The sequence below is a fragment of the Medicago truncatula genome, chromosome 4, assembly GCF_003473485.1.
Source record: "Medicago truncatula cultivar Jemalong A17 chromosome 4, MtrunA17r5.0-ANR, whole genome shotgun sequence".
Classification (NCBI taxonomy): Eukaryota; Viridiplantae; Streptophyta; class Magnoliopsida; order Fabales; family Fabaceae; genus Medicago; species Medicago truncatula.
This window is the reverse complement of record NC_053045.1, coordinates 38,438,990-38,456,228: the sequence shown is the minus strand read 5'-3', so window position 1 is coordinate 38,456,228 and position 17,239 is coordinate 38,438,990. Positions and strand designations below refer to the sequence as shown.

The 17,239-nt window shown below is 35.7% G+C and overlaps 1 protein-coding gene across 3 annotated transcripts; it reads left to right on the top strand.

Moving 5' to 3' along the window:
- Positions 1–829: 829 nt before the first annotated feature.
- On the top strand, positions 830–16,664 carry LOC11439750 (homeobox-DDT domain protein RLT2). 3 transcript variants are annotated; one of them, XM_013601228.3, is made up of 19 exons: positions 836–1,532; positions 1,654–2,112; positions 5,118–5,191; positions 5,481–5,676; positions 5,755–5,915; positions 5,987–6,076; positions 6,165–6,329; positions 6,415–6,637; positions 8,148–8,248; positions 8,777–8,863; positions 9,350–9,502; positions 9,598–9,750; positions 10,545–10,754; positions 10,838–11,515; positions 11,627–12,184; positions 12,850–13,485; positions 14,211–14,315; positions 15,086–15,349; positions 15,632–16,664. In XM_013601228.3, the coding sequence occupies exons 1-19, from the start codon at positions 1,415–1,417 to the stop codon at positions 16,412–16,414; spliced, it is 5,214 nt and encodes a 1,737-aa protein (XP_013456682.1). In that variant the 5' UTR covers positions 836–1,414; the 3' UTR covers positions 16,415–16,664. The 3 variants fall into 3 exon arrangements, with proteins under 3 accessions (XP_039689578.1, XP_013456682.1, XP_003607514.2); XM_003607466.4 differs by having other exon boundaries at positions 5,481–5,915; XM_039833644.1 differs by lacking the exons at positions 14,211–14,315; positions 15,086–15,349; positions 15,632–16,664 and adding an exon at positions 13,678–14,183 and having other exon boundaries at positions 830–1,532; positions 5,481–5,915.
- The last annotated feature ends 575 nt before the right edge of the window (positions 16,665–17,239 follow it).

The following is a 17,239-nucleotide window of genomic DNA, read 5'->3' as shown; positions in this document are numbered from 1 at the left end:
AAATCAACCAAAATGAGCATTACTAGTTCAAAAACACTAAATATAACACTAAAAGCTAATTAAACCCATAAATTCCTAAATAGACACTCATTAGGTGCTGGAGATCATACAGTCACTCAATATCTCATTAAGATTATTGAGGATAAATGCAATGTAATGATCTACATTTTTTTCGGTTGTCATTCCACGTGTGCTCAAGTGTCATATTAGCAAAAAAATAATCAAAAGTTGTTTTCTAAAAAACAATATTTTGCAAGGGTATATTTCAAACTCTTTACAAGAATCAAAATCCAAACTTGTTACTTAAAAAAATCCAAACTCGTCATATTTGTTGAGACCAAATACTTAATTTATCCTTAAAAACCTTCATACAACCACTTGTTAGCAAGACTCATTCTTTAATCACACATGAGTGAGATTGATTATAATTTTAATAATGTGATTAAAAAATTGAATGCATACTAAAAAAATTAATCAATTAACATCCACGAATTTTAACTCAACTAATAGAAATATCAAAATCTGACATCAAAATTCAAACGGGGACTCTTATACGTATACATGTGAGTGTGGTTTTTCATTTTTAAGTACCATAGGCATAATAAGGCATAAAGTACACGCGCGGGGTGGGGGGAAGTGGGCATAGTACGTACGGAAGATGAGTCCTGAAGGGAAACTGGCATTGTCTGTCTGTCCTACCATGAACTAACGAATGCAATGTAATGTAAGATCAAATCATGATATCATCAAAAATGCAATTCTCCAAACCTTACCAATTGAAATGAAAAAAAGTTTATTATACGCATTGAAATCAAATCAAATATCACACACATTCACAATTCAACCCTCTAACCAACTTGCACATTTCATTTCATTTCAACAAAAGCCACACCTACATCACAATTTATTATATTCCCTTTTCTTCACTTCATATATTACATTACAATTTCTTTTTCGAAAAAAACAACAACTACTCTATGGAAGTAATTGGAGATTTTCTTCGTAGTTTCTCTCTCATTAATCACAAATTATACAAACACCTTTTTCTATTACTATTATCACTATTCTTCTTGCATTATTCTTCTACTTCATCTTTTTTTCCTCCTTAATCAAAACTATTTATTATTTTTGTTTTTCCCATTCCCCAAAATCTAACCAACCACACATCTTAATCACTCTCACAGAAAGTTAGAGAGAGAGAGAGGGTAATAGTTAGGGTTGCTCAAGCTCAAATTTTAGAGAGAGAAACTCCAAATTCACACTTCAAGCTATGATTTTTATCAACAATTCAGAATACCCATCTTCATTTTTCAACTTCTTCTTGTGATTTTCGTTACTGGGTTGCTTCTAGTCTGGATTTTCGTTACTGGGTTCAATTTCTTAGGGTTTAGGGTTTATCACTTTATCTTCACCAATGGAAGCTTGTTCAGAAGGACATGAGAACAAGAACAAACCATTGGAGGAAGAGAACAGAGTGAAGCGCAAAAAGAAGACTCCTTCACAGTTGGAGATTCTTGAAAAAACTTATGCTAGTAAGTGAAAAAATTTCATTTTTTTTATGTGTGCATTGTTTTGGGTTATGGTTTGTAGTATGATTTTGTGCTGAAATATGAGCTTTTGTGTGATGGGTTTTTTGTATTTTTGGTTGTTCAGTGGAGACTTACCCTTCTGAGGCAACGAGGGGTGAGTTAGCTGTGAAGTTGGGTTTGTCTGATCGTCAATTGCAGATGTGGTTCTGTCACCGGAGACAGAAGGATCGAAAGGCTGTGGCACCGGCTGGGCCGAGTTCGGTTCCAATGAGGGATGGTGTTGTGAAGATAGAAGTTACTGATGTTAGGAATGTTTCTGATTTCGTTTCTGACTTGCGGCCAATTGGTGGTATGGACTTGCTGGGAGTTGTGCCGCTGCATGAGGTGATGGGCTTTCGTAGGATGGGAGCTGCATTGTCTGAAATGGATAGCAGTAGTTCTCATGAACCCCATCAGACGTTACATGAGTTGCAAGCTATTGCATTCGTGGAAAGTCAGTTGGGGGAGTCGTTAAGAGATGATGGACCTATTCTTGGGATGGAATTTGATTCTGTGCCGCTGGGTGCATTTGGTGCACCATTAGGTAATCTTGGTTTTCTGATTGCAAAAATAAATAGCATTTTGGTCCCTATTAGTATTATATACATATTTTCTGGTTTAGTCGCTCAGAAAAATTCCTGGAGCTTTTTTTTGTCAATTCTAATCCATTAAACTTAGGCAATTTTCTTTTGATTTGTGTACCTATAATATGCATCCTTGTTAATTTTAGTTCACATTCTAGCCTAGGGTCTGAAATTAATATAGTATGCATACTACGAGGATTTATTCGAATATGGACAAATATTAATGCCAATACAACGAGATGATTGAAATCAAGTTTTCAAAGCCAAAATTGTTGTATGTTATAAGGACTAAAAGTCATTTATATATATATATATATATATATATATATATCCGTGTGTGTGTGTGTGTGTAGAGAGAGAGAGAGAACATATGCTATCGTGAGAAAAAGAACTTTCAATAATTATCAGAATTAAATGGGGACCAATTCAAATTAATCCCTTCTTTTTCGAGAGACTAAGAATATGAAATCGCAGTCGCAGAGAATTTGGGGTTTTATGCAGAGTTGGAAATCTGATATTGTATTGCAGTCGGCCAGTTGCGAAAAATCAAACTAGGGTGCATACTGCTTTTGGGTAATGGATCGAGATAAAGGTGTTTGTAATTGTTGGGTTGTAGAAACTAAGAGTTTGACGCACTAAACAAATCAATTTTGATGCCTCCTTCATCTTCTTTTTAAGAATGATGTGATTGTTACCAACCTACCTACTTGCAGTTATATTTTTTGTTTGGCTTGTATAACAGCAATTTAGTTGCTTACTTTCATTAGATGAACAAGGCTGCACCATTATTGGAGGGAGGAGGAACTGAGGTTGGACGGTAGGAGAAAAGAGGCAAAGTTCTTGAGCCTTTTGACTTTGAGGGATTTATCCGATCTTTGAATTTAATCCTGCGGTTTTTATTAAAAGTTGTTCCCCCAATGAATAAGAGGTATCAACTTATTCTGTGGCCATTAAGAGTGTATTTGTCATAAACACAACAATGATATCGATTATTTTAGAATTTGTACAAGTGCTCATTGTTTTTTGAAGAAGAAAATATTTCCAAAATCAAAATTACAGCTCAAACGAGGCATACTGAGAATTGAAGTAGTCAATCCCGGATAGCGGCGCGGAGCGGACAACCCCAAAAGTGGGATATCATGATAGCGTATAGCGGGATGGCCGCTATATAAAATTAAACAAATGACTCAAAACTCATGAAACATTCACATATGAAAAACACAAGTCTAAATCAGAACACTAAAACATAGATACATGTGAATTAAGGTACTTGATATGTATCGGAGTAATGACTGTAAAAATTCCTGCACTTTTTGGTATTCACCGTGTCCAAAACCTCTTGGCATTTGCTTTTCCCATGTACTTAATTGCTTAGTTTTCTACTTTAATTTAATTTTATATTTATAACTGTTTTCTTGCCTTAAGGGGGAGACTTGGCGCAACTGTAAAAGTTGTTGTCACGTGACTGAAAGGTCACGTGTTCAAGTCATGGAAACAGCCTCTTGTGTAAACACGGGTAAGGCTGCATACAATACACCAAATGGGGGGACTCCTTCCCGGACCGTGCTTATGATGGAGCTTTAGTGCACCGACTACCCATTTTTAACTGTTTTCTGGCTTTATTATAGTTTTTGAACTTTTAGAGAGATGGAACATAAAAGAACAGAGAAGAAAATAAAAATACAAGAGTGTAAAACAGAGAACAGTGGAAGTAAAAAGAGAAAAGGATTAGAGAAACAGAGGAAGATAGATGGAATAGGAACTGAACCTGAACAGAAGAAGACGGTGGCGGCGGCATCAATCAGCAGCAGCAACGATAACCTGGGCGGCGGCCGATGCAGTGAGAAGAGAGAAAGGATGTTAGGGTTTTGCGATGGCAGTGAGAATAGAGAAAGAGTTGGCAAATGCGTGTGAGAAGAGGGAAATTGTTAGGGTTAATCCGAAATCCCCAGAGTGTCCTTAAAACAGTTTTAAAATTAGGGTCAATTTGGGATTTTCCTGTTAAAATACAATAGTAGATAAGAATCCGATACCCGCCCCGTTTCACGCTAACCGCTGTAGCAGCTGGAGCAGCCACTAACCTGAACTGCTCCGCTACTACCATTACCATAGTGTTTTCTTGCCGCTACGCCGCTATAGCGCACTATTCACTATGAACTTGGGAACTTGGGACCCCTCGCACCCTAAGTGAATATCATACCAATACCTCAAATGTGTGTGTATGAGTGCTTGTTTTGGATGCACTTGTCATATAAATAATTTTTAACAAATTCCTTTAAAATATTGAATGAGCCAGTCTTCATATGGATTTGATTTGGTAATAATCTACTTTAATTTTGGCACATTTAATACTAAATGAGGAAAATAGTATTTTATCTCTAAGCTTTTGTATCTTTATCTCCCTCTTAAAACTGATCTTTGCATATCTTTTTGCTATAACTATATGTAGTGCCATTTCTCCCTTTGGTATTGAAAATATGATTTTTAAGGCCACTGGTCACTTTTGATGTCTTGACGTTTTAAAAGTGATCATGGAAAGGAAGAGTGCTTAGAAAATACTTTTATCAAATTGTGCATGAGACCAATTAATATTTTTTTATATAGAATCTCATTATTGATGCCAATAAATAATCTCTTTTGAGCTCTTGAAAGATTTAAAATGTGTTTGATAAACTTTTACAAAAATAAAAGTGTTCTTATGATATATCTGTTTAAACAGTTATTTTTCCTCGAAATATCATCTTATATCTTATTATAATGAAAAAGTAAAACAAATTTCTAGCAGAATAGCTTATCTTTAAAAAGCACAGCAGATTTTCCCTTATAAAGTGATTTTGGAAAGATATCATAAAACATATGCTTGTCAATGTTATGCATGAATGAAGTTTGCATAACATGTTGCAGTTGGCATGGCTTTAATTTAAGTACTAATGCAATTGAATCTTTTGCAATTATATAATCCCAGAGGCAGTGGCAGTGGGGCAATGCAGACAACCTGAATTGTCTGTCGAGGCAAAAGTTTATGAAAGTCTGGATAAGGTTAGATTTTTTGTTCTGTTTATTTTTCTTTCTTTCTCTCCTACCATTGCTTAGTTTTACAGAAATCTGCTGAATAATATACCACTACTTTAAAGAAATCTTTTGAGTAAAATAGAACTGCTTTGTAAGTTTTTCATTTCAACTATATCATTAATATTTAAACATTATATTATATCTGTATCTTTGGTCGTTATTCTCTTCCTTCTTTCTAGTTACATACTTTATCATGGTTGAACAAATATATTTTTTATGCATCTTTATCTCTCGGCTAAAGAAGTTCAATTTCTAGGGCGTTTCAAAGATTCTCCATGAATATCAATTTATTCCAGAGCAGCCAACTGTTAAAAATGAGATATCCGAGAGAGTTACTACAGCTATCCACTTTAGCTCTCTTGGTGGTGTTCCACATTCTAGGACTTCATTATCTAGTGGGGCATATTTCCTTAATGGGAACGAATCTGCACATAATGTGTATGGAGTCCAAGGTCAGAAGATACCTGATCTAAATCTTTTGTCTCAGTCTCACCAAGGTAGGTCGAATCATCTTATGCCTTCTGCTTCAGGAGGAAATGATGATGTTCCAAGAATGAACCCATTTGTCGATGTAACTCTTGAGACTCAAATGAGGGCTCACCAAGTAACCCCTAAGGACGGCGGTCTAGTGCCATTTGATAGTAGGGTTATTCATGAGGAGGAGTTTTCAAGGTTTCAAAGGAAGCGAAAGGTATGTGCATCACAGAATCCCAACATGCTTTATCACTACAGAGTGGTTGTTCATGCTTGGCTTATTTTCAGAATGAAGAGGCTAGAATGCAACGAGAACTCGAAGTGCAAGAGAAAAGAATTAGAAAAGAGCTTGTAAAACAGGAAATTCTAAGGCAAAAGGTGCTGGTCAGAGTTGTTCTCTATTTATTTTTTTCCTCCTTGATTATTATATTTATGCTATTGCTAATGTTGTTTTCCATACATAAAGAGAGAGGAACAGATAAAAAAAGAGATGGAGAGGCATGATCGTGAAAGGCAGAAGGAAGAGGAAAGGTTATTGCGTGAAAGACAGCGAGAGGAGGAGAGATTCCTTAGAGAACAGAGGCGTGAGCAGGAGCAGCGAGAGAAGTTTTTGCAGAAGGAGTCAATCAGAGTATGTAAGATTGTTCTTCCAAATTACCAATCACTCTGATCTGTCGTGTGAAAATAAGGGATGCTTATGTTATTGGTTCTTGTAGATTGAGAAGCTGAGACAGAAGGAGGAACTACAGAGGGTGAAAGAGGCAGCTAGGATTAAAGCTGCCAGCGAGAGAGCTGTTGCCCGCAGAATGGTCAAAGATGCAATGGACCTTATTGAAGATGAACGTCTGGAACTCATGGAATTAGCTGCATCAAAGAAGGGGTTATCTTCAATACTGGCTCTTGACTACGAAACTATGCAAAATCTGGAATCATACCGAGGTGAATAATTTTAGCATTTGACTCTACTTGTATTTTCTGCTCATTCGTGTTTATGATAGGGATCGTCTATCAGTTTCCTAAAGGTTGCACAGTTCGTCAATTGTTAAATTTGTTAAGAAAATTACCGAAAGTGAAGGAAACAGAAAATGAGAGAAATCTGTGCGGGAAATAGGTCATATGTGTATTCTGTTATGTTATCTGAATATCATTATAACCAATTTGAATAGAGTATAAATCACATATTTATAGCGCTAGCAGTCAGCTAGATCAACAGCTGATAGATTTTTTATTTTTTTATTTATTTTTGTAGCCAAACTAGCCTTCTGAAAGACAACTGATAGATTCTTTAACTGACTGTAATGCCAGAATCTAATATAACAGTCCCATCCTGCTTCTGAATAGCAGCATGTGAATACCTATGTTACAAGTGAAATACACTTATTAAAATCTGTTCTGAGACACTTCCATCCTGCTTATCTGCTACTCCCTCCGTTTCAAAATGAGTGTGGTTTTAGCCAATTGCACACAAATTAAGGAATGGAATGAAATAATCATTAGACATAACACTTTTACTGAACTGCCCAAGAAAAAGACAAACTTAAAGTTGCATTAAAAAATTGTGCAAGAGAAAAGTTGGAGTATTTATTGAGGGTAAAGTTGGGAGAAAAAAATTAAAGTTGTATTGAAAATGTAAAGTGACATTCATTAAAGTGACACTGATTATGAAACGGAGGGAGTAGCATCTAACTCATAATAAAATTGAAGTTCGTATATGCTGCAAATTGACTTGATACCAAAAAGTATTGTTAGGATCTAATATGAGAGGGTGTTTTATGTAATAAGTAGGTAGTTAATTAGGTTTACGTAGATTATCAGTTAAGTGGCACCTATTTTCCTTAATTGTTATATATTTCTTCATCTTGCTTGTGCTGTGTTCGGTTGATTAATTGTAGGATCCATTGGTTCCATCAATAACTGTGTTAAACTCCTGAATCCTGATGTTCTTTTTTATGGTTTAAAATTATTTTGTGGGGTATCTCTTATAACACCTCCGTCGCTATATTTAAGACTCCTTTGATAAAAGCACAATAATTAAGAGAATTGATTTTTACATTAAATTTGTCAATCATGTGCATTCTCTTTCCAAAATCACAAGTATGGCTGTAACTTTGTTCTCCCCCCTTGATAACTAGCTTTTAAGGAAGGGTTCCCAAAATGTTTAGAACTTTTCAAATAGCAATTCAAATATTTGTATGGTGAATTGTATGGCTGAAACGTTAACTAAGTCTAATTCCCATTTGTATGTGTTACTTTCAAAATTAATGACAAAATCATCACACTTCTGCCCCTTAGATTAAATGGATCTGCCAATATTTTTCATGGAAATATATTTTAGGATTGCTTCAAATTTGAATATTTCTAATCTGAAATAGTTATACACTTGTATATATATACTTGAAAAAGTGATTTACTTAAACATTGATTGAAACCAAACACATTGGTTTTTCAGATGGGCAGACTTCCTTTCCACCCAAGTCTGTACAGTTAAAAAGAGCTTTTTCAATTCAACCTTGGTCAGATTCTGACGAGAATGTTGGAAATCTTCTGATGGTAAGATGTTTCACCCATTTATACAGTTTTTACTGGCTGGTTAATGGGATTGGCTTAGACATTGGTTTTATTACTGCCTGAAAGGCCACAAGGTTATATAAAGTTGTGAACAGCTATACTCATTCACTCATGTAAAAGCTGTAACCTAGTTATGGTTTAATGTTCAAATATCTGGCTGATTGTGCATTATCTTGTGCCAAATGGCCGACTTTATTTTCTGCTTGGTCTTGTTTTTTAGTGTTATGTATTGTGATTAAACCATTGTAACCTGCTTCACCACTTGGAAGTTAAGTCTTTTTTTATTGTGTATTCTGTAACCTCCTGCCGGGCCATAAAATAAATACCTTGATTTAGCCTGCATTCATGCTTAGATATCCTTATGGAAATATTAATTTCATCGTGGCTTCGAACAATTAAGCTGCACTAAATCGTTCAAAATATAAATTTGTTTCTTTTATTGCATTTATGATCATATATGGCTTAATAATTTTCTCTCAGCGGTAATGAACAGAAATGATTTACATGTAGGTTTGGAGGTTCTTGATTACCTTTGCTGATATTCTTGGAATATGGCCATTTACGTTGGATGAGCTTATACAAGCTTTTCACGACTATGTAAGTATTTTTTTCTAAACCTTTGGTTATGTCTTCTCTTTAAGGTCCCTATCTGTTGGAAATTCCAGCTTTGTTGCGGCCCCTAGCCGCCTAATTGCAGCACCTGGGTTGCCTTCATTGCAGCCTCCAACACCTTCAATGTGTTGGGTGTGAAGGGGTGGATTTAGTCCACATTGCCTAGATATATGGCCTGTGGTGTTTATAAAGTCTGGGAACCCCTCACCTTACAAGCCGTTTTCGTAAGGTTGAGTTAGGCCCAACCCAAATTCTAAGACTATCCAAGGTATTGTTTGTCCTTAAACTATTCCTTGGCCTGTGCTTGTCCAAACCAAGGGCTCAATATTTATATGATGAATACCAGGAGACAATTTTCTTAATGATACCCTGGTCCCCGAACATAGATACTTGCAATGAACCTAGACAAGCACTGCATGTTGCTAACAGTGCTTTTTGAAAATGGACCAATATTTTCTCTCAATATTACAGGATCCTAGAATATTAGGTGAGATCCATATTGCTCTTCTGAGATCCATTATAAAAGATATTGAAGATGTTGCAAGAACACCCACTACTGGATTAGGAGGGAACCAAAACAGTTATACGAACTCTGGTGGCGGGCATCCTCAAGTAGTTGAAGGGGTATGTTTTCTTTTTTCAATTTTCAGCTTTCAATAAACTTTCTTTGTTCTTTCCTTAAAACTAAAAAAAACAAATTATTTGCTATATACTGTCAGGCGTATGTATGGGGTTTTGATATAAGAAATTGGCAGCGGCATTTAAATCCATTAACATGGCCGGAGATTTTGCGACAATTTGCATTGTCAGCTGGATTTGGGCCTCAGTTGAAGAAACATAATATTGAGCAGGTGCATCCTAGCAACAATGAGGTGATTTCTATGTACTCCATTCATCGCTAGTTGTTTTAATTGAAAATCTGTTGTCATTGATTGTAGTTACTAGTTGCAATAACTAACTTTTCTACTAAAGAGTTTGCATTTTGTGAATTCCATAACGAAAAATTATCCTTCACGACTGTCGTGATATTTCCACCAACCAATGCCTTGACTAAAAAAAGCAAACTTGCATTAAAAAGGTGCAGCATATTTTGAGAAGTAAATTTTAGGAAATCATCTTTAGTCCATTACATAACTTATTTATGCACTTGTTAAGTATAAAATTGTGTGTTTTTGGAAATCATACTGGGTCCCTAACATCATACTTATTGGTGCGTGAATTAGATATAAAATTGCGGTCTTCTTTCAAGTGTAAACAAAAGGATATCAGAATTGAGAGACCCACATATTGCTTAATAAATTAGATATAAAATCATCCTTATAGTTACCCTCGATGTAGATGTGCCATTTGTATCATGTTATTAAGACCTTGTATTGCAATTAAGTTAAGTAAAACGTAAAACAATATAAAAAAGAATGTTTTTAACTTTTTTATTTTGAAAGGGATGTTGAACGAAATGGGGTCCAAACCAGTTGCCCTCCTCCCTCTCACAATCAGGGAAATTGTGAGAATATTATTACTTTATAACTGTCATACGAATGATATATAAAAATGATTGTGTTCATAGTCATCATAATTATGTGGTGCATATAAAATTATTTTTCTAGGTATTCAATAAAAAAATTGTGATTTGAAATTTTTTGTTTTCATTTGATTCCAAGTGCAGGTTAATGATGGTAAAGATATAATTTCTAATCTACGCAGTGGAGCTGCTGTTGAGAATGCTGTTGCTATTATGCAAGAGAAGGGATTATCTAATCCAAGAAGGCATAAGCATCGTTTGACGCCTGGAACTGTGAAATATGCTGCATTTTATGTCCTAGCTCTGGAAGGAAATAGAGGCCTCAATATATTGGAAATTGCAGACAAGATTCAGGTTTAACTATTCTTACCTTGTCTTATTCATTGTCTTGGGATAACTATTCAACTTTCTCATTCATTTAATTTTTGTTTATCTAGAAATCTGGACTTCGTGATCTTACAACAAGCAAATCACCAGAGGCTGCTATTGCTTCTGCTTTGTCTAGAGATACAGAACTATTTGAAAGGACAGCTCCTTCAACATATTGTGTACGTCCTGTATATAGAAAGGACCCAGCCGATTCTGAAGCAATTTTTTCAGCTGCCAGGGAAAGAATCAGGATATTCACAAGTGGATTTGTGGGTGCAGAAGTAGCTGATGATGGTGAAAGGGATGAAGATTGTGAAAGTGTTATGGCAAAAGATCCGGAGATTGATGATTTAGGAGCTCAAACAAATACAAAAAAGGAGGTCTCAAATTTTAAGGAATTTAATGCAAACACTGTCATGAGAAGTGGGAAGGACAATGGTGAGATTTTGCAAACTCGTGATAGTTGCCGTGAAAAAGTGGATGAGGGTTTAGGATTAATTGTTGTTGAAAGCTTTGACGGACGTAAAGATGTTCGTACGTCTAGTGAAATTGCTGTTTGCAGCAACGACATTGCTAATCCTATTCTAAAAAGTATGGATGTTGATGAAAACACTCTTGGTGAACCATGGGTGCAAGGGCTTACCGAGGGAGAGTACTCGGATCTTAGTGTGGAGGAGCGTCTTCACGCTCTTGTTGCTTTGATAACTGTGACAAACGAAGGAAATTCTATCCGTGTTGCGCTTGAGGTATTTCTTTCAGTTTCAAACCTTCATTTCTCATTGTTGACTTGTGTTTGTCCTTAGAAATTACTGCTGTGTGTGTATGACTGTATGTAATAATTACAAGCAATCTTTCAGGAACGTTTAGAAGCGGCAAATGCTTTAAAGAAACAGATGTTGGCTGAGGCACAGCTTGATAAACGCCATATTAAAGAGGATAGTTTTGTTAAAATGCAGTCTTTCTCATATTTGGGAAACAAGAATGAACCAGCTGTTACATTTCCATCATTGGGGGGAAAGCAGTGCCCATCGCATACAGTTGATGTCAAAAATGATAAGGCTTTACTCACTCCCTGTGGCCAGCGTGAACAGATAGCACTACAGGAAAATCAAAATCCTTCGCAGAATTCCTTATTAGAAGTGAACATGCAAAGTCAAGATTGTTCTACTGGCCCAGATAATTATTCAATCCAACAATCTATATATGCTGCCGAAAAAGCAAGGTCAAATTTAAAATCATATATTGATCACTTGGCGGAACAAACTTACATGTATAGATCATTGCCTCTTGGTTTGGATCGAAGACGAAACCGATACTGGCAATTTGTTACTTCTGCTTCTCAAAATGATCCAGGTGCTGGTAGGATTTTTGTGGAATTACATGACGGCTGTTGGAAGCTGATTGATTCTGTAGAGGTATTTGCTTATGAAGCTGAACTGATCTTCAATGATCATTAATTCATAATATGATTTGCAAGTGTTATTTTTCTGCATTTTCTTATTGCATCATTTACGTCAAGTGTATGCTTATTCAATCATGTAGCAGATTATCAGCATTCGTTATCATTTAGATATGAAGTATTATTGCCGTGAGTGCTGCTTGGTGCTGCAATGCTCCTGCCATGACGGGGTTCAAGGAAGGTTTGGACCCATTACCAATCTATTGTGGTCAGCCTCACCTTGCATTTGCAAGACACTAATTCCACAAACAACAACTCTAACCTTTACACCTTGTGGCCCCCCTTCATTCTCATGAATGCTACTCTCAATTTCATATGAAGTGTCGTTTAAGGCTATGCACATTTCTTTAAAAAATCATTTAGCGTACTAATTTTCATGATATACTGAGCTTTATTGACTAACTAACCGTGATAAAGTAGTTAATAGAGTAATTAGGTGGGTTCAAATACGATAAATAAGAGTGTGGGTGGAAAAACTATTTAATACTTTGCTAGTATTCTAATATGCTAAATAATATGACACAAGCAAATATTCAATTTTTGTAATTGTACGTCGTAGTTTAGCCTAGATATTATTTTGTTTTGTGATGGTTTTCTTCATTGCATTTGTTTTACATCCAGGGTTTTGATGCTCTTTTGGTATCATTGGACTTGCGGGGGATCCGAGAGTCTCACTTACATATGATGTTGCAAAGAATTGAGACGTCCTTCAAAGAATCTGTTAGAAGAAATGTCCAAAATGGTGAGATGATAATGCAAAAAGGAGACACTGTCAAGAATCTCAAGAAAGAAGCAGTTAAAATGGCTGCAGACCTAGATTGCAGTGCTGATATTAACTGTCCTACTTCTGTCTGCATTGATGATTTGGACACATCAGTGGCGTCAACATCTTTTACAATTCAGCTTGGACGAAATGAAATCGAGAACAAAGATGCTTATATGAAATATTGGGACTTTGAGAAATGGATGCGAAAGGAATGTCTAAATTGCTCAGTATCATCTGCAATGAAGTATGGGAAGAAGAGGTGTAAGCAACTACTTCTCATATGTGATTTGTGCGGTCATGTCTATTTCTTTAGAGAAGTGCAATGTCCTTTGTGCCATAGAATTTTCAGTACTAGTCAGGGGAACTCTAGTTCTTATGAACATATTGCTCAATCTGAAGGCAAGATGAATATTGACGCAGATTTTTTTCACGATTCATCCTCTTCTTCAACGAGGATGAGATTACTCAAAATCCTTTTGTCAGTAGTTGAGGTGATTATCTATGTATTTTATCTTGACTATGATTTATGGAGTAGTTAGATATATAACTTAGTTCTAAATAGCTGTTATTAGGGGCAGGATCTTCTTATGTGACGATTTAACATGACTGTCATCTTTTATATATCTTAGTCATTTTTCTAGTTTAAAAATAAATTAATGGCATAGTGGTAGTTTAATCTACAGATGTTGTCTCTCACTTCCTCTATAACTGGTTTCCCTCTCCCTCTGATGTTCGAGCTCTCGTTGCCAAAGTTAATAAGATGTTTACACTGGACTTGGTGGTGATAAAATAATACTTGCAATTTGGTGGCTATTGCAAGTAGGGGAAAAGATAGAATCATCATCATGAACGTGATAGCTGAAAACACTGGAATTATGACTATTGCAGGAACATCATGCAAATCATTGAAGAAAACACAGGAGCACAAGCCCTGAACATTGGAGACTAAGAAATTGTAGTTGAAATCATGTAGGAAGGAGGAACCCGCAGTCCAAAAGGAACAAAGAGATAGGAAACAAAAGTGAAAACTACCCACCAAATTTTTCTTTTTTAATTGTAAACTGATTATTTGTTATTGAAAAAATACATGGTTGAGATATGTTGACATGGCTTGACATTGTAAAATTGCACATGGGAAGATGCTAATATGTTTAGATAAAGTCACTGTTTATTGTTTGTTTCTTGTTCACTGATAGTGTTTAACTATGGATCGTAGGTAACCCTTCCCCAAGAAGCTCTGCAACCTTTTTGGACAGAGAGGTACAGAAAGTCTTGGAGTTCAAATCTGGAAGCTTCCTCATCAACGGAAGACATTCTTCAGGTTATAATCTGTCATATCTTGATAGAGCATGGTCATGCTTTGGAATGTCTAGCTTGTTGTTAACTATCACAGTTTAAATCTTTTGGCCTTTGTTATAGTTGTAACAATACTGCATTACTGCTAAAGCTCAATTCTGATCCTCCCTCTAGATGATTAAGATACAGAGAAATCTGGGATCATATTATGGTTGACTTAATTGTAATCGATGTATTTGTCTCTTACAATCTGTTTGATATTACACACCCACAAACTGTGCGGAAATAGGAATCCCCAAAATTTAGGGGATCTAGAAAAGATCAGAGCTAACTATTCTATCTAAATGACTAAATCATATTAAGAAAATAAAGAAGGAATATAGAACGATAAAGTCCTCATTCCAAAGCATACATGTCATATGCATTCAATCTATTACATTGGTATGCTATTTTAAGACCCTGAAATAATTTGGTGAAGATGGTTGCTAGTTGATGAACATACTGAATTAGTCTTTGTAGTGCATGAAAGAATACTTCCAACATAAATGACAATTGGCCTCAACATATTTAATCACTCTACTGGCTGAGTAGTTGGGCATATGCCTAGTTAGTAGTTAATGTGTGTGAGTCTAAACATTTTAAAATTTAGCTTGTAGATTTATTCACCATAATATGTTTTCTTGTTTGCTCTCCTTTACTTCTTCCTTGACTTTAGTGGCATATGTAAAGCTTTTATTTATTTGTTTACTCTGTTACTAATGTCCATTGTCAATGACATTGTCACATGTATTTTAGATGTTGACTGCATTGGAAGGTGCTATAAAACGGGAGTATCTGGCTTCAGACTATGAAACTACGAATGAGCTGTTAGATTCTGTTTGCTCTTCTGGATGTCTCCCTAATGATATCATAGGTGGTGAAAAGATACCTGTTCTTCCATGGGTGCCATTTACAACTGCTGCTGTGGCTCTAAGGCTCATGGACCTCGATGCATGCATCTTTTACACCTCACAGCAGAAGCAAGAGACCAAGAAGGATAGTAAAACTGGAATTGTTGTCGTAAGTTTCCTCTGTTCTCCTGCTTTGATCTGAATAAAGGGTCAACTTTGTAATGTAAGGCTCTCACTGTGGCGGGTCCAGTTAGTGGCTGATTCTATTTTTAGTACCACAAGTTTTCTGTTTAAAACTTAAGGTGCGTTCTGGGATATTAGAATTGGTTGCCATATCTAAAGAAGAGTGTAGTGTGGAAGCAATAATTGTTTTGTGGGATTAGGCTTTTATATCTTTGGCATGCGTATGTTTTTGTATGAATGTACCCTCTAACTTGTATCCATCTTTCAGAAGCTTCCATTAAAATGTGCTGCTGCCAAAAATTCCTGCGATGGTGGTGCGATTGAAACTTCATTTCAGACTAAGCATACCGTAAAGAACTGGGGTGCTCTTGGTGCTGGCCTTGAGAGCTACAACAAAGGACAAAGGACTCGACAAGGCTGCAGCCATTCTCGTGGTCAAAGATCACAAGGAATAGTTACTAGTTCGAGATCCAATTCCAAAAAGAGGAGCACTACATCTAACAGCAGGAAAGAAGGAAGATTACTTGGATGGAAAGGCACACCAAACGGACAAGGACACACTCGTGGTCGGAGGAGTATCAGAAGCAGGAAGAAACCTGCAGCCAAGATGGATGTGATCACTAGTGAAAGGGGTACCCCAAAAGATATCACGGAGTTAACAGCAATCTCTGCGAGAGAAGAGATTGATGGTGGAACAGAAGCCAATGCTCTAAATGCTAGAAATTCGGAGAGATCTGAATATGAAGATGATGTTTGTCAGGCAACAAGAGATAAGTATGATTTTGTGGTGGATAATAATAATAATAATGGTAGATATCAAGGTGGATTCAGTGGGAACCCTGATAACTTAATAGAACAGAACCACTATAATGTGGATGATGAGGAAGACGTGGATATGGATGACAGTGTCAATAATGATGGAAAATATGGGCAAGTTGAACTTAATGTGGAAGATTATATAATTGGAGGAGACTCAGATGAAGAGTACAACAAAGAAGAAAATGAGGATCCGGATAGAGTTGGTTCAACCTCATCAGGTTACAGTGATTAAATGTAGCATAGAGAATATATGTAGTAAAAGTAGCCCCATAAAGTTATTTTTTGATATTGTGTTTAGTAATGCAGGAATAGGCCAATATCAAGTGCTTGGGATAGAATATGTATTAGCAAAAAAAAATGAATATATATTATTATGTATGCTGCTGATACTGAAAAGAAATGTTGATTTTTGCCGTTATCAAATATAGCAACCGTGGGAGAAAATTTATGTGCCCAACGGTTATGTGTAGTTTCAAGTACCAGGAATGAAGTGTTGATTTTTCCTTAACAAGTTTCCTATGGACACTTGTTAAGGAAACTAAAAATAATAGGTTGGTATTGAAATCATTTTTTGACTTTTAAAAAGTTGAATTTACAACTTTTCATCATTTTCTAATGCATTTTTTCTATTTTAATTCTCTTAACCAATGCCCCATGAGCATCTTCAATGAGGGTTCTTTTACTTAACAAGGACTTCTCCTATTAAGAAACCCATTGGAGCTGTTAAAAAAAAAAGGACCTTGGTGGAGGAAGAAAAATGGGTAGCTATTAGGTAACATGCAATTATATAAGAACTTTCTTTCTTCTGACCAACTAACATGTGTCACATTGTATAAGTTGGTCCCATTTTCAAAAGAAGTAATATTTTATGAGATAATTTAATTAATAAATTACTTTTGTATAATGATGTAAAGTTAATGCGACCTATTTAAATATTTTTTATTGGAGTCTCTATTAATGTATTATCATTGAGTCCTTAAAAAATACTTTTATCAAAAAATTATAAATAAATGATGAGCACATATGAGGTCCGTTTAAAAAGTCTTTATTAATGTAC

Excerpts from the sequence above, each read along its gene's own strand:
- LOC11439750 (XM_003607466.4), top strand. The coding sequence starts at position 1,415 with ATGGAAGCTTGTTCAGAAGGACATGAGAACAAGAACAAACCATTGGAG. Across the intron at positions 2,113-5,117 it reads TGCATTTGGTGCACCATTAG|AGGCAGTGGCAGTGGGGCAA; the intron begins GTAATCTTGGTT and ends ATATAATCCCAG. Across the intron at positions 6,330-6,414 it reads TGCAGAAGGAGTCAATCAGA|ATTGAGAAGCTGAGACAGAA; the intron begins GTATGTAAGATT and ends TGGTTCTTGTAG.